The 22,503-nt window shown below is 49.7% G+C and overlaps 2 protein-coding genes across 2 annotated transcripts; both read left to right on the forward strand.

The window, feature by feature from the left end:
• The first annotated feature begins 11,174 nt into the window (after positions 1–11,174).
• LOC123082843 (pectinesterase inhibitor 12-like) lies at positions 11,175–11,767 on the forward strand. Its single transcript, XM_044505078.1, has one exon. It carries the CDS (start codon positions 11,175–11,177, stop codon positions 11,727–11,729), a length of 555 nt encoding a protein of 184 aa, XP_044361013.1. The 3' UTR covers positions 11,730–11,767.
• A 2,190-nt stretch (positions 11,768–13,957) lies between these two features.
• On the forward strand, positions 13,958–14,521 carry LOC123082844 (pectinesterase inhibitor 12-like). Its single transcript, XM_044505079.1, has one exon. It carries the CDS (start codon positions 13,958–13,960, stop codon positions 14,519–14,521), a length of 564 nt encoding a protein of 187 aa, XP_044361014.1.
• Positions 14,522–22,503: the final 7,982 nt, after the last annotated feature.

The raw sequence follows: 22,503 nt of genomic DNA on the forward strand, positions 1-22,503 counted from the left end.
AGCACCTGTATCGTGCTCTGACGCTGTTGCACCCCTCTGTCCGCTCTGGGGATCTGTCGCGTTCTGCGATCTACCCTGCCCGGACCGTGATGCCCCAGGGCGTCGGCTGGCCAGATGTGGGAGGCTACTCTCTTGCATTGGGTCCTCTCCTGCCACCTGCGCATCGGGTTCCGCACCAGAGTATCCGCGGACCCCAGGCTACTCGCGTGGAGGTCCTCCCTTTGCGTCACTACCAGCTGTCGGGCTACACCTACCTCCGCAGTACCGCATGGGACTGACGTAGACTTGCTTATTAGTGTTAGATGCATTCGCCGCCGTCATCACCAAGACATGGTCTATCGACCTGGTGAAAAGGCTTATCTTTGAGTTACACCAATGAAGGGTGCACACCGCTTCGGGATCAAAGGAAAGCTAGCTCCCCGCTATATTGGTCCTTTCACTATTCTCGAAAGGCGTGGAAAAGTAGCATATCAACTGGAACTTCTGTCAAACCTTTCTCAGGTTCACAATGTGTTCCACGTGTCACAGCTCCGTCGCTGCTTCAAGGACCCAATCCGAGTAGTGGATCATGAAGTGCTCGAATTGCAACAGGACCTCTCATATAAAGAGCATCCGGTACGCATTCTCGACCAACCTGAACACCGCACACGTCAGAAGGCGATCAAGTTCCTCAAGGTCCAGTGGTCGAATCACTCTGAAGACGAAGCCACCTGGGAATGCGCGGATCGTCTTCGTGATGAATACCCCGCACTGTTTCCTTCTACCTCCTAAATCTCGGGACGAGATTTCTTGTAGTGGAGGAGATTTGTAACGCCCAGATAATCATGCTACAGTAATCCCACGCTAATCGTGCCATGACACCTCGGTTACTATTGCTATCCTCGCAATGATTCGAAACCGTTCAAGATTCAAATTTCAAATTTATGACAAGAATAAAAGTTTTTAAAAATTAAAACAAAAATGTTCGGTCGTTGCCGAATATTACAAGGGTAATTATGGGGCAACAAACACCTTTTTATAAAATGGCTAAATGGTTTAAAATGATTTAAACAGAAAAGAAAGAAATAATAAAAGAAAACAGAAAACAAACAAACAAAAAAAGGGAAAAGGAAAAGAACCCCCCCCCCGGGCCAGCCGACCCAACTGGCCGGCCCATTCGACCACCAGCCCAACTGGACAAAGGCCCAGCCGGCCACCCCACTCCCCCCATAACCCCCCACCCCTGGTCAAACCCTAACCCAACCACCCGCACTCCCCCCCCCCCATGTCGTCTCCCCCTCCCGATCCAATCTGGATCGGGGACAAGACCCCCCACGACCCCCACTCTCTCTCTCGTCCCTTCCCCCCCGCTAGATCTGGATCGGGGAACGACACCCCGACCCCGTCGCCGATTACCGTCGCTCGACGCCGCCCGGACCTCCCTCGCCGGCCTGCCCCTCTCCGCCGCGTCGTCCCCGACATCCCCCTCGACCCCCGCTGTCATTTCCCCTACGGTCCCAGTGAGCACGCGCCTCGCTTCCTCCCTCTCCCTCGCGCTCGCCGCGTGCGCCCGCGCTCACCGTGCGCCTGCGCCTCCCCGCGCCCCTCCTCTCTCTCCATTCGCCGGCCGCGCTGCTCGGCTGCGCCCGCGTGCCGGAGCTCACGCTCCGGGCCGCCCGCCACTCACGCACACGCGCACACGCGCTCGTCACCCGCCCCTCACGGCTCCGCCCGCGAACGCCGCATGGTCGCGCGCCCGCGCCCTGGTGCTGCTTCCCCCCGCCTCCCTGCCGCCGCAGTGACCGCGCCCGTCCGCGTCTCGCCTGCCTCGCGTCCCGCAACGCCGCTATTCCGCTCTGCCCGCAGCCCCCCCCCCATGCGCTGCTCCCGCCTTCCCGCTGACGGCCGCCGCACCCGCACCTCGCTGAGACCACGCGTGCGCCGTCCCTGGCCTCGCCCCGTCCATCGCAGCTCGCCCCCCCACTGGCTACCGGCGCCCACGCCGCGGGCCGTGTCCGAGGCCAGCCTCGTTCGGCCTCGGGCACGGGCACCACACCCGCACCCAGCGCCCGACCCGCAAGGCCTCTGTGCCACAGACAACGGGGCCCACCCCCGTGTGAACGAAAACGAAATAAAAATAATAATAATACTAATTAAATTAATTTTAAAAAATGAATTAATAAATAATAGTTAAAATTAATTAAAATGATAATTAGTTAATTAATTAAAGAATTAATTAAATTAATTAATCTTGATTAGATTAACCTAATTACTAGTTAACTTAATTAACCCCCTGATTAGCCTAATCAATCAATGACATGCGGGTCCCACACATAGTTGACCCAGTCAACTGCTCAGTTGACTGCTGACGTCAGCATGATGTCATGCTGATGTCATCTTTTACTATTTTGGATAATGATGAATTAAAATACTTAAATTAGTCCTAAAAATGATTTAAATCTTTTAAAACTAATATAAAATAAACTGTAGCTCAGATGAAAATACTTTCTACATGAAAGTTGCTCAGAACGACGAGATGAACCCGGATACGTAGCCCGTTCGTCCGCCACGCATCCTTAGCATAGCAAACACACAACTTTCCCCCTCTGGTTCATCTGTCCGAAAACGCAAAACACCGGGAACACTTTCCCGGATGTTTCCCCCCCTCACCGGTACCACCTCGTACCGCGTTAGGGTACACCTAGCATCACGCTTTGTCATGTCATGCATCGTCTTGCATTTGTTTGCATTATATTTATTGTTTCTTCCCCCTCTTCTCTCACTAGACACCGAGACCGACGCCGCTGCTACCTAGTTCGACTACGGTGTTGACGACCCCTCTCTCTTGCCAGAGCAACCAGGCAAGCCCCCCCTTTGATCACCAGATATCGCCTATTCTTCTCTCTACTGCTTGCATTAGAGTAGTGTAGCATGTTACTGCTTTTCGTTATCCTATCCTGATGCATAGCCTGTCCTTGCTACTACTGTTGTTATCTTTATCTGCAATCCTAAATGCCTAGTATAGGATGCTAGTGTTCCATCAGTGACCCTACACTCTTGTCCATCTGCCATGCTATACTACTGGGCCGTGATCACTTCGGGAGGTGATCACGGGCATATGATATATACTTATACTGTTACATTACTTATGATAATGTTCGGAGATGGGGGCTGAAGGGCAGGTGGCTCCATCCAAGTAGTGATGGGCCTGAGTTCCCGACGGCCCCCGACTTTTACTTTGAGGCGGAGCAACAGGGCCGGTTGAGACCACCTAGGAGAGAGGTGGGCCTGGCCCTGGTCGGCATTCGCGGATACTTAACATGCTTAACGAGATCTTGGTATTTGATCTGAGTCTGGCTACTGGCCTATACGCACTAACCATCTACGCGGGGACAGTTATGGGCTCTCGACGTCGTGGTATCAGCCTAAGCCTTCGTGACGTCAGCGACTGAGTGGCGCACGCCGGATTGGACCGTAAGCCTGCTCTTGTATTAAGGGGGTTAGTTCTGCTTCCGGCCGCGTTCGCAACATGCAGGTGTGCAAAGGGCGATGGGCCCAGACCCCTGCGCCATAGGATTTAGACTGGCGTGCTGACCTCTCTGTTGTGCCTAGGTAGGACTGCGACGTGTTGATCTTCCGAGGCCGGGCATGACCCAGAAAAGTGTGTCCGGCCAAATGGGATCGAGCGTGTTGGGTTATGTGGTGCACCCCTGCAGGGAAGTTAAACTATTCGAATAGCCGTGATCTTCAGTAACAGGACGACTTGGAGTTGTACCTTGACCTTATGACAACTAGAACCGGATACTTAATAAAAACACACCCTTCCAAGTGCCAGATACAACCAATGATCGCTCTCTCACAGGGCGACGAGGGGAGGATCATCGGTTAGGATTATGCTACGTGATGATACTTGGACGACTTCAGTCTACTCTCTTCTACATGCTGCAAGACGGAGGCTGCCAGAAGCGTAGTCTTCGAAAGGACTAGCTATCCCCCTCTTATTCCGGCATTCTGCAGTTCAGTCCACATATGATAGCCTTATTCCAGTTGATACCAATGCATACATATGTAGTGTAGCTCCTTGCTTGCGAGTACTTTGGATGAGTACTCACGGTTGCTTTCTCCCTCTTTTCCCCCTATCCCTTCTACCTGGTTGTCGCAACCAGATGTTGGAGCCCAGGAGCCAGACGCCACCGTTGATGACGACTACTACTATTCGGGAGGTGCCTACTACTACGTGCAGCCCGCTGACGGCGACCGGGAGTAGTTTAGGAGGATCCCAGGCAGGAGGCCTGCGCCTCTTTCGATCTGTATCCCTGTTTATGCTAGTCTTCTTAAGGCAAACTTGTTTAACTTATGTCTGTACTCAGATATTGTTGCTTCCGCTGACTCGTCTATGATCGAGCTCTTGTATTCGAGCCCTTGAGGCCCCTGGCTTGTAATATGATGCTTGTATGACTTATTTTATTTGTAGAGTTGTGTTGTGATATCTTCCCGTGAGTCCCTGATCTTGATCATACATGTTTGCGTGTATGATTAGTTTACGATCGAATCGGGGGCGTCACAGATAAGCATTCAGATGGATTCGTGCATGATTGAAAATGACAAACGATACCACACGGTAGGTGTGGTCAGCCCTTCATGTTGATGAGTATTGGAATGACGTTGAGAGGAGAAAGAAGAGAGGAAGAAGAAAAGAAACAAAATGTAGACAGATCGCATTGCACGCCTTACACGACGGGCACCACTATCTTAAATCCGACCCACAATTTTTTCTTCAACAAGTATACTGATGTGGGGGCTGTGCCCCCCCCCCCCCGCCCCATCGCCCATGCCCCGAGTTCCTCAATTGATGTCATCGGTCTGTGTCACATTCCACATGTCCTCAACGATGAGAATTGGCTCCGCCACCTTGTACACTTCACTCTTGATGTAGACCGTGCGACATTTCTTGGTACGGTGTGGGGTCGGCGTCCTTGATGGCATCAATGATCGTTGTGTACTTGTCACTGTTGTCCAATGTAACCACTTGTTAGCCGCAACATTTGCAAATGTCACCTTGCGCTAGATTTCTTTGATGGTCGAATGAACTATGCAAGCTAGTAAATGAATGAGACTGGAAGAAACTCTATTTATTGTTGTTGCTTCGTGAATTCAGACGTTGATAGTTCATGCTTATTTAGGGTGTGTTTCGTTGTTACCCTGGATCAAAACTTGCTTAGCCTGATGCCTGCATGAGACCTACCGATGGTCTATTTGGTTAGTATCCTCAATTATCAAATGCTAGGGGTGTGTTTGGCTGCTTGCACCATTTTTAGGTCCCACTAGAGCCTAGTTGAGCATATGCAGGCAAAAAACCAACATTTGCATGTTGATTGGTTGCCAGCATATCCTCTCCCTGCATCATAGCGATGCCTCTACGCACTTTGTTTGGTTGCTTGCATAGGATGTGCTCATACTAGTGCATGTTGTTTGGTTGCATACGAGCATAGAGTTGTGTTCACCTTGCACCCTCTTTGGTGAGCTTACCCACTACTGCTACACCTTACACAGCATCACACTGAGCACACCAACACCACAACACTGCAATGGCAATGAACTGGACGAAGAAGATGAAGTTCTTCAGTCCAAACTGATGATCCGCCTTCCCAACTTCAACACTGTTGCATGCCTACTTTCGCACAAACTTGGAGTAAGCTTCTTCTGTTGCCTACCTGGTCTTAAACCCTCTATGTATGCTATTATTGTACCCTAAAACTTGTTCATTGCAAGCTTCCCATGAACCGTAAACTCCAGGAGCCCTCCTGACGAACATTGCATACCACTTATCCTAGTAGTGCACGAGAGCAATAAGATGAAGCGTCAAGCAATGGAACACACAAACAACATCTAATGGAGCACTCTAGGAGCAAGCAATGAATGAAGGAAATATGCCCTAGAGGCAATAATAAAGTTGTTATTTATATTTGCTTATATCATGATAAATGTTTATTATTCATGCTACAATTGTATTAACCGGAAACTTAGTACATGTGTTAATACATAAGACAAACCGAGTGTCACTAGTTTGCCTCTACTTGACTAGCTCGTTGAATCAATGATGGTTATGTTTCCTAACCATAGACATGAGTTGTTATTTGATTAACAGGATCACATCATTAGAGAATGATGTGATTGACTTGACCCATCTGTTAGCTTAGCACGATGATCGTTTAGTTTGTTGCTATTGCTTTCTCCATAACTTATACATGTTCCTATGACTATGAGATCATGCAACTCCCGAATACCAGAGGAATACTTTGTATGCTACCAAATGTCACAACGTAACTGGGTGATTATAAAGGTGCTCTACAAGTGCCTCTAATGGTGTTTGTTGAGTTGGCATAAATCAAGATTAGGATTTGTCACTCCGATTGTCGGGGAGGTATCTCTAGGCCCTCTCGGTAATGTACATCACTATAATCCTTGCAAGCAATGTAGCTAATGAGTTATTTACGGGATGTAGAATTACGGAACGAGTAAAGAGACTTGACGAGATTGAACTAGGTATTGAGATACCGACGATCAAATCTCGGGCAAGTAACATACCGATGACGGGAACAACATATATCGTTATGCGGTTTGACCGATAAAGATCTTCGTAGAATATGTAGGAACCAATATGAGCATCCAGGTTCCGCTATTGGTTATTGACCGGAGACGTGTCTCGGTCATGTCTACATAGTTCTCGAACCCGTAGGGTCCGCACGCTTAACGTTTGGTGACGATCGATATTATGAGTTTATGTATTTTGATGTACCGAAGATTGTTCGGAGTCCCGGATGTGATCATCGACATGATGAGGAGTCTCGAAATGGTCGAGACATAAAGATTGATATATTGGACGACTATATTCGGACAGCGGATGAGTTCCGGAGGTCACCGGATATTTATCGGAGTGCCGAGGGGGTTATCGGAACCCCCAGGGGAACTAATGGGCCTACATGGGCCTTGTGAGAGAGAGGAGGGGGCCTAGGGCTGCCCCCCTCCCTTGGGATTCCGAATTGGACAAGGAGGGGGGCAGCGCACCCTCTTTCCTCCCTCTCTCCTCTCCTTCCTTTCCCCTTCCCCCTTCCTAGTTGGACTAGGAAAAGGGGAGTCCTACTCCTACTAGGAGGAGGACTCCCCCTCTCCTTGGCGCGCCCCTAGGCCGGCCGGCCTCCCCCTTGCTCCTTTATATATGGGGGCAGGGGGCACCCTAGAACACACAAGTTGATTGTTTCCAGCCGTGTGCGGTGCCCTCTCCACCATAATCCACCTCGGTCATATCGTAGCGGTGCTTAGGCGAAGCCCTGTTTCGGTAGCATCATCATCACTGTCATCACGCTGTCGTGCTGATGAAGCTCTCCCTCGACACTCTACTGGATCGTGAGTTCGTGGGACGTCACCGAGCCGAACGTGTGCAGATCGTGGAGGTGCCGTACCTTCGGTGCTAGGATCGGTCGATCGTAAAGACGTATGACTACATCAACCATGTTGTCATAACGCTTCCGCTTACGGTCTACGAGGGTACGTGGACAACACTCTTCCCTCTCGTTGCTATGCATATCCATGATCTTGCGTGTGTGTAGGAATTTTTTTGAAATTACTTTGTTCCCCAACAATGAAGCACACAAGCAATGGAGTAGAAGAGAAAATAGTAAGCATGCATGATCATACCGCATAGCAAGTTCAACCTACCACTACTATGGTGTCATCCTACCACCACATCCAAAAGAGGGTGTAATCCTACCACCGCAAGTTCGTGATCACCGTGAGGGGTTAGTATATACCACCTCACCAGAATATATAGACCATAAGATTGTTTTCAAACCCTAGCTACACAAAATATACGTCATCATCGTCGTCGTCCTTGTCACCATCGCCATCGAGGATCATGCACGTCGTCACCATCACCAGAAGCAGCACTAGTAGTAATGCTTTCCCAGCCAGGTCCTCAGCCAGAACACCCAGTGGGCATCTCCCATGGCAACAAACCCAACACCCTAGGCTTTGTTCTCTAGTAGGTGACTGAGAGCTACCATGAGAGCCTCTGGGCTGAAGCCACCTTGCTCCAGACGGCACCTGATATGTCTCCAACGTATCTATAATTTATGAAGTATTCATGCCATGTTTGCAACAATTTTATAGGGTTTTGCATGATTTTATTAGAACTAACCCGGACTGACGTTGTTTCAAGCAGAACTACCATGGTGTCATTTTTTGTGCAGAAATAAAAGTTCTTGGAATGGGATGAAAATTTACGATGATATTTTTATGGACCAAAAGAGACCCCCCGAAGCACAAGAGTTGGGCCAGGAAGTGATAGAGTAGGCCACAAGCCTGCTAGCCGCGCCCTACCCCCGGGGCGCTAGCTCCAGGCTTGTGGGCCCCTCGGGCACCCCCTTGACGTGAGACCGATGCCAAAAAATATTATAAATACCCAAACCTCCGAAAAGAACCCTAAATCAGAAGTTCCACTGCCTTAAGCCTCTGTAGCCACGAAAAGCAATCGGGGGCCCGTTCCGACACCCTGTCGGAGGAGGAAATCATCACTGGAGGCCATCTTGATCATCTCGGCGGTCACCATGATGAGGAGGGAGTAGTTCACCCTCGGCGCTGAGGGTATGTACTAGTAGCTATGTGTTTGATCTCTCTCTTGTGTTCTTGATTTGGCACGATCTTGATGTACCTCGAGCTTTGTTACTATATTTGGATCTTATGGTGTTCTTCCCCCTCTACCTTCTTGTGATGAATTGAGTCTTGCTCTTTGAGGTTTTGTTATATTGGATTGAGTATTGGATTTGAGAACACTTGATGTATGTCTTGCGATGGAATATCTGTCGTGAAAATGGGATGTTCTATTGATTCACTTGATGTATGTTTTGGCACTCAACTCGCGGATTCCTGAGGTGACATTGGGGTAATCTATGCATAGGGGTTGATGCACATTTTTGTCCTACGTTCTCCGATGGAAACTTTAGAGTGATTCTTTGTTGCACGTTGAGGGATTGTTATATGATCCAATTATATTATCATTGTTGAGAGACTTTGCACTAGTGAAAGTATGAACCCTAGGCCTTGCTTTCAAGCATTGCAATACCATTTTTTCTCACTTTTGTTACTAGTTACCTTGTTGTTTTTATATTTTCAGATTACAAAAACTTATACCTACTATCCATATTACACTTGTATCACCATCTTTTCGCCGAACTAGTGCACCTATACAATTTACCATTGTATGGGGTGTGTTCGGGACACAAGAGACTCTTTGTTATTTGGTTGCAGGGTTGTTTGAGAGAGACCATCTTCATCCTACGCCTCCCACGAATTGATAAACCTTAGGTCATCCACTTGAGGGAAAATTGCTACTGTCCTACAAAACTCTACGCTTGGAGGCCCAACACGAGTCTACAAGAAGAAGGTTGCGTAGTAGACATCAAGCTCTTTTCTGGGCCGTTGCCGGGGAGCTGAGTGCTTGAAGGTATATCTTTAGATCTTGCAATTGAATCTTTTATTTTCTTATTTTATCACTAGTTTAGTTTATAAAAGAAAACTACAGAAAAAATGGAATCGAGGTTGCCTCATATGCTTCATCTTTTTAATGTCTTTCGTGAAAATGATGGAAAGACAAATTATGCTCAAGTGTTAGAAGAATAAGTCAATAAACTGTTTGGCACTAAATTGAATAGTGGATTTTGTGTCAAGAGTGACAGGGATGGGGGTTTGGGTTGGTCTTTTCACATACGACTGTCTGAGCAGAATAATTTCCTTACTTTAAAAAATGTGGCAAATTGCATTTCATTAGTGATGGCTTTGCAACAAATTACATGAGCGAGCTGTTCATATATTTTTGGCTCGGGGGGCGTCACAGGTGATGAACGGCTTGTCCCCCTTGATGGCTGTGGCGGATCGCCAAGAACACGGGGGGAGGGGGTGCTAGGGCAGAGAGCGGGGTGGTTGGCCGGGGACTCCTCCTTGGCAGTCTGTGAGAAAGTACGGTGTGAAGGAGAGAGGGCATCATGGTGAAGATGAGGTGGGTGTCTTCCGATTTTAAAGGAGAGGGCTTCGGTGAGAAATGTCCCGCTGTGGTGGGAAATCGAGCGGGAAGGGGAGCGTTTGTCAGGAAAAAGGAAGGGTGCGTCGTGGTGTAAGGTTTTTGTGTTGGGACCTCGTGTGGGAGGTTTCTACCCCACATATGGGTTAGATTGGGGGGGGGGGGGGGGGGCTGGATTGTCCATACGGTTGGATTTGGGGGAGCCTGCTAGGCGCCCATTTGATGTCCGAACATGCCCGAATGTATGAAGGAGAAATGAACTTTGACCTTGGAGGCAATCTTAATCGGTTGTTTGATTCATCTATATGCATTGTTGGTTGTAGCAACGCACAGGAGTTCTATAAGTTTTTTTAGTATAGAGATGTCGGGGAGGTAGGGTTCGTTGGGTGGGAGGGAGGAGATTGACGAAGGTAACCTGAGCAAGTTAAGATTTTGTTTTCATATTAGGAAAACTGTGATTGTGATTCAATACTAGAGTTAATGTCAGATAATAATTGGTATATTGCACGGGATTAGCAATCTGTTATTGTTACTAAAAAAGCAATCTCTTATTGAGAAATATTTTATTTTATTTTGAAAGTTTATTTAGAAAAATCTTATGTCTGTATTTAAAAAATATAATTGCATCAATATGGTGTAATTTTTGAATTCTTAATTACGTAATATTAATGTGATTTAGTTGAGTCGGTACCTGCCAAAGCAAGCATGAAAAATCAAAATGGAGAGATGATGATAAGAGATGAGGCAAAAATAAACCACTATGCCAACCTACCAACTCCCGAAAGATTACATCCAAAACGGTACGTTTTGATTGGTTGAACCTGTCGTCCCGTGGATTGTATGTCCTCACCATCCATCCGATTTTCCTCAATACGGGATTTTACCTTGCGTCGTTAAAGACACTATAAAGCGCTAGCTAGGTCTGATTGATTTGGTAAAATATTGCAAAAGCAAAATATTGATACATTTTCATGTATTACTTATCTTTTCCGTCGCTGGTAAAATAGTACATATTGATTTTCATTCCAACTGTTATTCCGTTCCATTCCTTGCCTGCATAAATACACGCCGCCGACTGCTGCGATATGAGAGTCACGGTAAGCACGATACGATGGCGGTCATGGCGATGCATCAGCAGGTTGGTTTACTCCTCACCCTCATGCTCTTCCTGGCGGCTGCAGACGGCAGCCTCGCCGTCGGCACTCCGTCCGCGATCATCAGAACGACATGCGCCGCTGTGGGCCGACCCGGCGGGGAAGTGGGTTACGACACCTGCGTGGGCTTGCTCTCGGCCGACCCGGCAGCCGCGGCCGCCAAGGACGCAGGTCAGCTCGCCCTCGTGGCCACCAACCTCACCGTGGCCAACGTCACGTCGACGGTGCTCGTCCTCGACGACCTCGTCAAGAATCTCAGGGACTGCCTCCGCTACTACAGGGACATGAACAAGACCCTGGACGCCGCGCTCGGTGACCTACGTGCCGGGCGCGTCGAGGCGGCGTCCAACAAATTGTCGGATGCCTCTGGAGTGCCCGACAGCTGCGACATCCAATTGTTCGAGGGGAGTGCGAAGAAGAACCCGATGAGGAAGGAGAACACCGACGCCGATTTGCTGTCCCGACTGGCATACGCCATTACTGACTTGCAGCTGCCGAATCCTCCTCGGCACCGACGTTAAGTTTGATTCTTGGTCTCTTTGGCACCGTACTCTATACCCAGCTGTTGCTAGCTGATTTCCATTTGCTCGATCGATCGTGTAAAATTGCTATTTGTTGTCCAACGTGTGCGATGTCACCTCCATACACACAATGGGCTCTATGTGACAGATCATAGCATCTCTCGTGCGGTAATTGTTACTCCTACTTCTTTGACATTTCGCTTCCATGGACGACAGGCTGCATGAGTCCCCCTATTCCCTGCGCAGTGCAACGAATAGGGGTCGAATTTCATTTCACATGTTTAAAAGGGAAAATATTAACCATGTTTCAAAAAGGAATGTGTGCATATTTATGGAAAAATCATCATGATGGTCTAAAGTATTTATCGCATATTTAAAGTTATTCATTGTGCATTATTGACATTGCCAGCCTTCTTATCTGAAGTACCCTTTTTGAAACTAGTGGTCTTTTTGACCATCAAAACTTGATGCTTTTTCTTGATTTTTTGGTGGTAGTGACCGAAGAACCCTGTCAATTGTTACTTCATCAGGAATAGCAACCTCAACTGATTGAGGTGATTGGCGTACCCAAACATTTGAGTATGTGCTCATTAACGGAGTTGTTCTCCTCCATCTTACAATAGAGAACTTGTCTGAGGCTTCATACCTTTCCACACGGGCGTGAGCCTCAAAAACCATTTTCAGCTCCTGCATCATCTCATATGCCCCGTGGTGCTCAAAACATTTTTAAAGCCTTGGTTCTAAGCCATAAAGCATGACTCACTGAACTATCGAGTAGTCATCAACCCGAGTCTGCCAGATGTTCATAGCATCTACAGTCGAGGGAGCGGGTGGCTCACCTAAAGGTGCACCAAGGACATAAGCCTTATGTGTAGCAGTGAGAATAATTCTCAAATACGGACCACTCCGCATAATTACTTCCATCATCCCACACAAACCCCCAAGTAGGAGATGGCCATTCGTCTTGCGCTCCGTCGCTTTCGGGTGGAGTCCTCCGACGGCAGCGGCCGAACTCCTTCCTCCGGAAATCCATTTGCGTCTGTCCAAATGATGCATGGATCCCGCGCGAGGCGTGTTGCCCCTGCCTCATCGGAGGCAATGCGGTCCATATGGCGTCCGAACGCGATGGTGGATGCGCAACCGCTTCGTTGGCGCACTGAGGCGGAGGTGAACGCATGGGCGTCGTCCGACACAAGTATGGTGCAACATGCACACTGTGCAAGGCAGCGGATGCGAGAGGTGGCAGCAGCCATCGTGGCAGATGTTGGCGAGGCGGAGTCACACTCTTCGACGCTGTGTATGGTGCACGGCCACCCCGGACGCCGCAAACCTGTTGTGGTGCACGTAGCTGGTTCCGACCACGACGAATCCATCATCAATCCCACGTCCACCGGAGACGTGCAAGCGACATGCTCCGACGAGGAAGAGTAGCATGGTAGGCAGTGACTCGAGTCATGTTAACCAGTATGTGTCTCATGTCCTACTCTATCTCGCCGGCGACCGGAGCAACACTTGGCATGACATTTTAACATGGATGACGAGGAGGTGGGGTCGTTCGGTGGGAGGGGGGAGATCGACCAAGGTAACATGAGGGATTCCCTTTTAATGTTAGAGATATGCAAGATATAAGATTTTATTTTTTATTAGGAAAAATTGTGACTGTGATGCAATAGTAGAGATAATAATAGATAAGAAAATGATGTATGGCACGGGATTAGCAATTTGTTATTGAGAAATAATTGATTTTATTTTGGATGGTTATTGAGACAATTTCTATGGCTATCTTTTAGAAAAGTGATTGCACATATATGGTGTGAGTTTTGAAATTATTGATTTACGTAATATTTACGTGATTTAGTTGAATCGGCACCTACCATGAAAAATCAGAGTTGAGAGGTGGTGATGGGAGGTGAGGCAAAAATAAATGAAAATAAACCATGTATGATTACTTCCAAACTTTCCGATTTATGATCGACGAATGGCAGTCATTAACACACGATCTAGTAACTGATTTCTCCCAATAAACACGGGATTTTATCTTGCGTCGTTAAAGACACTAAAGCGCTAACTAGCTAGGCCTGATTGATTTGGTAAAGATTGCAAAATCAAAATATTGATTTCATTCCAACTATTACTTAATCTGTTCTATTCGTTGCCGGCATAAATACACGCCGACAGTCACGGTGAGGGTGAGGGTGAGGTGAGTAGGACCGACGACAGTCAGTCATATGGCGATGCATCCTCAGGCTGCTCAACTCCTCGCCCTCATCCTCCTCCTGTCTACCGGAGACGGCATCCTCGCCGTCGGCACTCCGTCCACGATCATCACAAGGACATGCGCCGCTGTCGGCCGATCCGGTGGGCAACTGGGTTACGAGTACGACTCCTGCGTGGGCGCACTCTCGGCCGACCCGGCGGCCGCGTCCGCCAAGGACACACGTGAGCTCGCCGTCGTGGCCACCAGCCTCACCATGGCCAACGTCACGTCGACGGTGCTCGTCGTCGAGGACCTCGTCAAGAACCTCGGCGGCTGCCTCCGCTACTACAGGGAGATGAACAGGACCCTGGAGGGCGCGCTGGGTGACCTCCGTGCCGGGCGCGTCGAAGCGGCGTCCGACAAACTGTTGGAGGCCAACCAAGATCCCGACAGGTGCGACCTGCTCTTGTTCGAGGGGAGCGCGAACAAGAACCCATTGGGCAAGGAGAACATCTACGCCGACTGGCTCTCCCAACTGGCATATGCGATTGCTACCTTGCCGGCGCCGGATCCTCGGCACCGACGTCAAGTTTAACTCTTGGTCTCATGCGGCTTATTAATCTAGCTACGCAGCTAGATGGTGATTGATTTGATTTCCCTTTTTTCGATCGATCGCATAAAATGAAGGAAAACCCTTGTGTGCGGCGCGCCTGCCGAACTCACGCGCACGGCGCTACACCCACCAACGCCAAAGTGCCACGTGTTCTGCGAGCCCACGCACATCCCTTCCTCGTTTCTTATCCTCTCTCCCGCACGCTCCGCCATGGCCATGCTCCTCCTCTCTTCCGACGCTCGCCGCCATGGCTGCGCGCTCTCCTACCACCCCCCTTCCACTCACTCAACGATAACCCACGCCCTACGGCTCTGCCAAACACCCTCATCTCCATGGCTCGTCCAAGCTACCACAAGGCCGACTGGACACGCGCGACACAGGCAAGGGGCATGGTTGCATCCAGCGCGGCTGTGAGGTGCGACCCAGCGCGCGACGCAGCTGCATCTCGCACGGGTGGCGAGCTGCAACGGTCACCATGGGCTAGCTGGGGAACCTTGCTCACGTTTGCTGCAACCGTTGAAAGAAAAAGCTTCAACTGTGCAAGGGAAAAGTTTCAACCGGCAATAAAGAAAGCTTCAACAGGGCATTGCGCAGTGGAAAAAACTACAAATGTTGACAAAAAAAGCTTCAATAATTGACAGGTAAAGTTTCAACCGGCGATAGACGAAGCTTCAACCGGGGCACCGTACAATGAAAAAAGCTACAACGTTGACAAAAAAAGCTGCAACTTGTATGAAAAAAGTTTCAACCGGCGTTTTGATAAAGCTTCAAATCGGGCACAATGAAAACCAAAAAAGTTTCAACCATTTGCCTGAAAAGCTTCAACTGTATGTGAAAAGATTCAACCAGCATTTGAGAAAGCTTCATTCGAGTACAGCGAAAAGGAAAGGGCTTCAACCATTTGCATGAAAATCTTCAACCATTCGCCTTAAAAGCTTCAACAGTATATGTGGAAAAAGCTTCAGCCAAGGGAACGCCGATGGTACGAGAAGACAATGGCGAGAGCTGCGGCCGGCAGCACGGTGTTGCCTCTACGGACGCACTACGGCAACGGGGGCGGGGCTAGGTACTGCAAGGTGAGAGGCACCGGTCGTCTTTGCGTTGTTTTAGCTACAAGGGGTGATGGCGTCCCCTTGGAACCGGGCGACAACCGGCAACAATGTCAAGGGCAGCCAACTGCGATCTGTCAGGGGGGGCGAGGGACGGCCTGCTGTGAGGTCTGCAGCCCGGTGGGGGCGGCGCACGGTTCGGGAAAATACACAGAGAGGGAGGATGTGGGGATCTCGCGATGGTGGAAGACGAAGACGATGAGGGGCGTGGGCCAGCTGGCAAATCGAGCGGTCACACGCACGCTAATCGTAGAATTGCGGTACGACCAGCCCAAATTTGGGCCGGTACGCCGCCTATCACTGCCCTAAACTCTATGTGACAGATAAGGGCATCTCCAGCCGTTCGGCCCCCCAGGGCGCCTAAATAGAGAGGCCTGGGGCGTGCCGGCGCTAGTTCGGCCCCTGGGGGCGACCTAGCTCCCAGTCACGCCCCCAAGCGCCGGCCCCAGGATGCGAGAAATTTGAACTAGGTCGTTCCCGCTCACAAAAGACGCCACAAATCCGGCGATCGGACGTAGTCTGGCGTTACAAAAAACAGAGCGCCGCACGCCGCAAGTTCGCGTGCGCAACGAATCAGTCGGCGGGGTCGGCTCCAGGCGTTGACGGAGTCGGCGTGCGCGGGCTCGGCGGTGTCGGAGCTGCTTCGGTGCTGGGCTGTGTCGGTGCGGCTTCGGTACAGCTGGGCGGCGATGTAGAGGCGTCGTTCGGGCTTGGCGTCCGTGTGGCCATGGGCGTGGGAGCTGGCGTCGTCGGCGTCGTCGGCGTTGCCGTCTGCATCTGGTTCAGGATGAGGCCGTGCTCCGCCATGTACCACGCCTTGAGCTGCTCGTCGTTGCTCTGGAGCATGTCCGCCCCGCCCATCAGAAAAGCCATGTCGGTGTTCCTCTTCTTCGCGGCGACGTTCGTCCGGAGCAGGTCGACGTTGGTCCGGAGCAGGTCGAGCTTGATGGCGTTGTTCGTCATCAGCGACGACCACCGCGCCTCGGTCTTCTCTTCACGTAGGACGGCCCGGGCCTGGGCGTCGGCGAGGCAATGCTCGATGGACTCCTGCACTCGCGCGGTTGCCGCGTCGGCATTTTTCCCCTTCTTTGCCAATTTGTGGCCATCCGGCCGCCCCTCTGACGCGCCCGGAGTCATCACGTCTGGCTTGTATGTCTCCTTGGCCTTGTCGAGAGTACGTCGGACTTCTGCCCACTTCTCGCACTTGTCAATGCGCTTGTAGACGTGGAGGTACTTGAAGTCGGCGTCGAGGTTGTCGCGCCGATCCATGGTGAACATGCGCAGCAACTGCGCGGAGGAACAAACAGTTGGCGGGCGGCGGGCGTAGACGACGAAGAGATGCGGGCGAACGGCGTGCGTACCTGATCCTCAACGCTGGCGCCGCTCTCCGGGCGAGCCGCGACCTCCTCGACGAATCGATGCCATTTGTTGCACGCCCCCTGGATACGTCCCCAATGGTTCGCCATCGCCTTGGAGCCGCGCTGCATGTAGATACCTTTGAAGTAGGGGTCGACGAGCTTCCGCTCGTCGAACTCGGCCTTGATGCGGTCCCAGTACGTCTCGAAGATCTGGTTCGTGCCGGTGGTCGGGTCGAGGCAGACGACTTTCCATGCTTCGGCGAGGCATTCCTCCTCCTTGGACGTCCACTTGATGCGCGGTTCGCCTGGCCTAGCTGCCCGCTTCTTCTTCTGGCGCCCCTTCGTCGGATTAGGAGCCGGCTCCTCCTCCTCCTCCTCGTCCTCCTCCTCCTCCTCGGGTTCCTGCGCTTCGTGCGCGTCCTCGCCGTAGACGTAGCCGAGCTCGGCCTCCATGTCGCCGCTGAGATCCACTACCTCGTCCTGGGTGGCGAACCCGGGAGACGCGGCGGCCGCGGTCGATCCTGTCACGATGATGTCGTCCATGTCGGCTCCTGTGTCGTCGGTGTCGCCGAGGTGCGAGAAGGGCAGCGGTCCACGGTGGAGATGGGGCGTCGGTGTGGACGCGTAGGCGGGCGGCGAGTAGTTGTATGGAGGGTACTGCACGCCGACGAAGGCGGGCGAGGGTGTGCGCGTCGCGGGGTGGCCATGGGGGAAGGTCACGTTTGGGTTGAACCCACCGTGCGCGTCGCCGTCGGCGTAGCCGGGCGACGACGATCCCCATGAAGATCCGACGCCTTGTTGTCCCCAGGGCGCGTACTTGGCGTGACTGACGACGGGTGGATTCATCATCCCCGCGTGGTCGACCGATGAGAAGGACGCCGCCGCGCGTGCCGCGTTGTCGCAGGCCTTCTTGGCGATGGCCCTGTTCCGCCGGTCGGCGGTGACTGCATCACGTCGCTGAACTTCCACCCTCCACTCGGCGTTCGACATGCTCGGTGGCTTCAATGGCGGCGCCCTCGGCTTCCTCTGCTTCGGCTGGGCCACGGTGCAGTCGTGGTTGCCGCCGCGCGTGGCATGGCATACTTCTTCGACGGCATGGCGGCGACTGGAAGGCGAGCGGGAGGGGGTTTGGCGGGAGAAAAGGAGGGAGTGTCGGGAGGAAAGCGAGCGAGCGGGAGGGATGCGAGGGAAAAGCGTCAAGAAAAGGCGGGAAAAGACCCTCAGGTCGCCGCCAGGGCGGACCCACGCGCCTTTTTCGCTTGTGCCGGCTCCCCAAGCGCCCCTCAGGGCGCCGGGTTCGGCCTGGGTCCACGGGCACCAGTTTTGACCCGAGCCGGCGAAAAACGGGCTTCTGGAGACGCGACTGGGCCGTTTTTAGGCGCCGACGCGGCAAAAACGTCTGGGAAGGGCCTGTTGCGGCCGCGGCTGGAGATGCTCTAACATCTCATATTTGTCTCAAAAAGAATAACATCTCATACGGGGATTGTTACTCGTTTCATATTTTGTCTCAGAGGCAGCATATGAGTGCCCCTACTCCCTGCACAGTGCGACGAAGAGACGTGGAAACGCCCACGCAGGCGCACGCCTGGGCCAGGCCCATGTCCGGCTTTTTATTTTCTTTCAGAATTTTTTTTGTTCATTTAAAAATCATCATGATGGTCAAAAATATTTATAGCATATTTAATGTTTTTTTTAATATCAGTACAGACACAAGCACTCATATACACGCGCATACACTCACCCCTATGAACACACACACACACCCTACCCCTATGAGCACCTTCGAAAGACTAAGCAGTCACCATTGAATGCGCATCGCCGGAAATTCCTGGTGGACTGGGGATACCGCAGTTCCTTTAACCATCCAACCACAGGTTAGTTTGTGGATATTTAATGTTGTCCATTGTGTATTTATACACATTTTGTCACATGTCTATAAAAATATTCGTCGCACACGTATCTATTTGAAAAAGGTTGTCGCATATTAAAAACAATATTCTTCGTGTATCTAAGAAATGTTCATCATATATCAAAATGTTGGAAATGTGCATCACATATCTAAGAAAATATTCATCATGTTTTTGTAAAAAGCGTTGTAAAAATGGTCATCACGTCTTTAAAAAAATTATGTATAGAAAAGGAAGACATAAAAAGAAAAAAGAAAAGGGTAAAATACTCGAAAGAAAATAAAAAGATAAAAAATTGTAAAAAACCAAAAGAAGCCAAGGAAAAATTAATAAAAGAAAAGTTAGTAGCAAAATAAAAAAAACGGAAGGGGCGTGCTAAGCGTCAACCTTATAATTTGGGGGGATAATCAATCGCCCCATAAGCCATCCGGTCTACTCCTATCTATGATCCCCACGCCACCAGACATTTCAGCCATCGTCCTCCCACCACCGTGCGCGCACAGGGGAGAAATAGTCTAGGGCAGCGAACTCTAGCGAGTGTTGCGCTTGCTTTGCGGCAATTGGCGGCGATAGGCCTGCAGCAGGGCGCGTCCGTAGCGGGGCTCCTACAAGATGAGTATCAGATCTTGGCTCTCAGCGGTCGACGCTACGATAAAGGCTCCGCTGCACTGGTATCCACTGTTGGTGAATGTCCACGACACTATGCTCTAGATTACGTCAAAGCGTCTATCGTAGTAGAAGTCAACTCATCTTGAAGCGGCGATGGTCAGTCCCATTTTGTACATGACTTGATACTAGACGGGGAAGAGAGTGCCCTAGTGCTATAGGCAGGGCCGGCCCTGGGGCATGGGCAGAGGGGCGACGGCCCAGGGCCCAGGCCGAAGGGGGGCCCATGATGTAGTACACATATAGTATAGCCCAGAAAAAAATAGACAAGGAAAAAATTATGAGAGGAAGAAAACAAGATGGGCTCGGCCCATCGAATCGCCTGGTAATGCGTAGCAAGGCGTCGCACACGCAAGTCACAACCGCTCGATGCACGCGTACATGTGAAACAAATCAATCGGAATGTCTGGCTTTCCCTTTCTTCTCAAAAATAAAAAAAATCTGACTTTTCCCATTCGTCGCTTGTCGGTTCTTCTTCGTCGTCTCATCTGCCCGTCGCTCTGTCGTTCCTCGCTCGGTGCCTCAGCCGCTCGTTGTCTCCACGGCACGCAGCAATCCGACAACTCGGCCTTCCAGCAACATGGCAATACATATGTATGCGAACGCAGGTCCGTACCCAATATCCATGTTCGGATGTTCCTGATCCATTCGTCCATCCCTAATTTCAGTAGTTTCTTTAGTACGTATATTAAACTATTCATCCCATGAAGTATCTATTTTTTGATGTATAATTTTCTAATTCAATCTTTCATAGTATGTATTCAACCATCCTAATTTTTTGTCATTCTGTGTACATGTCTAGGGTTCTGATCATCCGATCTATAAATTTCTAATTCGTTGTCTACTCTTTGCTTCGTAATATTAGGACATTAGCATGCTATGTTGCCTAAGAAGCATTTGTCGGGTGCTGAAAAAAGAAAAAAAGAAAGAAATACATTTGAAAATTCAACCACTGAAGGGTTCTTTGACAAAGTATTTTACATCTTCAAGTATTGTTGATGTCAGTGAAGAACATAGGCAAGGAACTAATCCCGAGCATGAAAATTCAGATGTTAAGGTCAATGAAGATTGTGAAAGTATACAGAGAAGCAAATAAATTTGTTTCCTATTTGAGATAATCATGTCATGTTTGTTTTATTTTGCATTGTCCAACAACTATTGTAGTCAAATTTCAAACTAAAAATGTGTGGTCGAAAGTTTACTTTTAGTATTATGCAAATAAAGTTATATATATATATATATATATATATATATATATATATATATATGTATGTATGTATGTATGTATGTATGTATCACGCAAACACATACGTATAAATATGGTCTTAGGACTTAAAGGGCCCATGTCGTCGAGTTCGCCTAGGGCCTCCCGAAACACAGGGCCGGCCCTGGCTATAGGTTAGGTAAGTGCTCCAAGGCCCATGATGGTATTGTTTGGAAGCCATTGCTGGTGTGAACGAGTATCACCCCTGGTGCCGCAAGGCGCCTTGTTGGTGTTGCAAATTTTTAATTGTTCCATGGAGCCGTGCCCGTTGTCGTGCCAACTTCTTCCGATGCGGTCGTCCTTGCTCCCGTCGCGGTCGTCGGCTCGAGGATGGCCGCCGCCTGCACCCCTTCCGCCAGTCAGCCAAAGTCGCAAGAAAGGGCCCGGCAAGGAAGAAGGCAGTTGCGGCGCGAGGTCGGGCTCATCCTCGACCCCTCAGGTGGGCCATGTTGTTGAAGATGGTGATCGTGGCGCTATGGCCGGTGGTGGTGGCAACAATCTTTGCAACAATCATATTTGCTTGATTTGACCATGGCCGCTTGTGGCTTGATATTGCGCATTCATAGGGACAAACTTGCTATCTCTTGATATTGCGTGTGATTTTGAATATAAACTATTAAGGCATGCCTATTTTATATGAATTCCGTGCATCCATATGAATTCTAGTTCATGTCAATATTTGACCGCACAAATATTTACCATAAAACATTTTTTTATGGACGGCCTATATAACGATTTTGTAAAATGGGAATATAGCGCATCTGCTAAAGTTGTTCGTACTATAACTTGCCTTCCGGTGGGCCGGTGCTAGCTCCTCCCGCTCCACCTGCCTGCCGGGCGCTCTGCTTTCCGTCGTGTGTTTGCGACGCGTGGTAGCAACTAGGAACAGAGCAAGAGCAGAGGAGTGTCTTCTGTTACATACACCTGAACTGCGTAGGAGCAGCTCTCGTGACACTTTACACCAAATATAAACTTTAACCTTGCTTCTACATACTGCTCTCTTTCAGTGAGTGTTATTGTTACCAACACAACAAGCACCAGTTTGATCATTATCCTGCATGCTCCACTCCACGCATCCCAAACATGCAGCAGTAGATTTATCTAACTTGCACATGTATGTTACATCTTCGGTTTGTAGGCAATATCCTCGTCTTATCCTACAAATATTTGATTTTATTTTGAAAGGTATTGAGAAAAATCTTATGCCTGTCTTTTAGGAAGGTGATTGGACATATATAGTGTGATTTTCATAGTCTTAATTATATAATATTTGTGTGATTTAATTGAATCGGCACCTGCCACGGAAAATCAAAGTGGAGGGATGGTAGTGGAAGGTGCTGCGAAAATAAGCCAGCAATGTGAAAACAAACCGTCCACACCGCCCTACCAACTACCCTTTTAGCAGCAGAGATTACTTCAAAAACTTTGCGTTTTGATTGGTTGAACCGGTCATCCTCGGGGTTTGTATGTCCCCACCATCCATCTTATATCAGAACCTATGACTCTGGATTTATGATCGACGGATGGCAGTCATTAATGTAAAATCTGATACTCAAGCGTTGGCTAAGACCGGTCGTAATGGAAGTATCATACTTAGTACTCCCTCTGTCCGGAAATACTTGTCGGACAAATGGATAAATATAGATGTATCTAAAACTAA

The sequence above is a fragment of the Triticum aestivum genome, chromosome 4A (genome assembly GCF_018294505.1).
Source record: "Triticum aestivum cultivar Chinese Spring chromosome 4A, IWGSC CS RefSeq v2.1, whole genome shotgun sequence".
Taxonomy (NCBI): Eukaryota; Viridiplantae; Streptophyta; class Magnoliopsida; order Poales; family Poaceae; genus Triticum; species Triticum aestivum.

What these genes read in the sequence shown, in the direction of transcription:
- LOC123082844 (XM_044505079.1), top strand. Translation starts at nt 13,958, where the DNA reads ATGGCGATGCATCCTCAGGCTGCTCAACTCCTCGCCCTCATCCTCCTC.
- LOC123082843 (XM_044505078.1), top strand. Translation starts at nt 11,175, where the DNA reads ATGGCGATGCATCAGCAGGTTGGTTTACTCCTCACCCTCATGCTCTTC.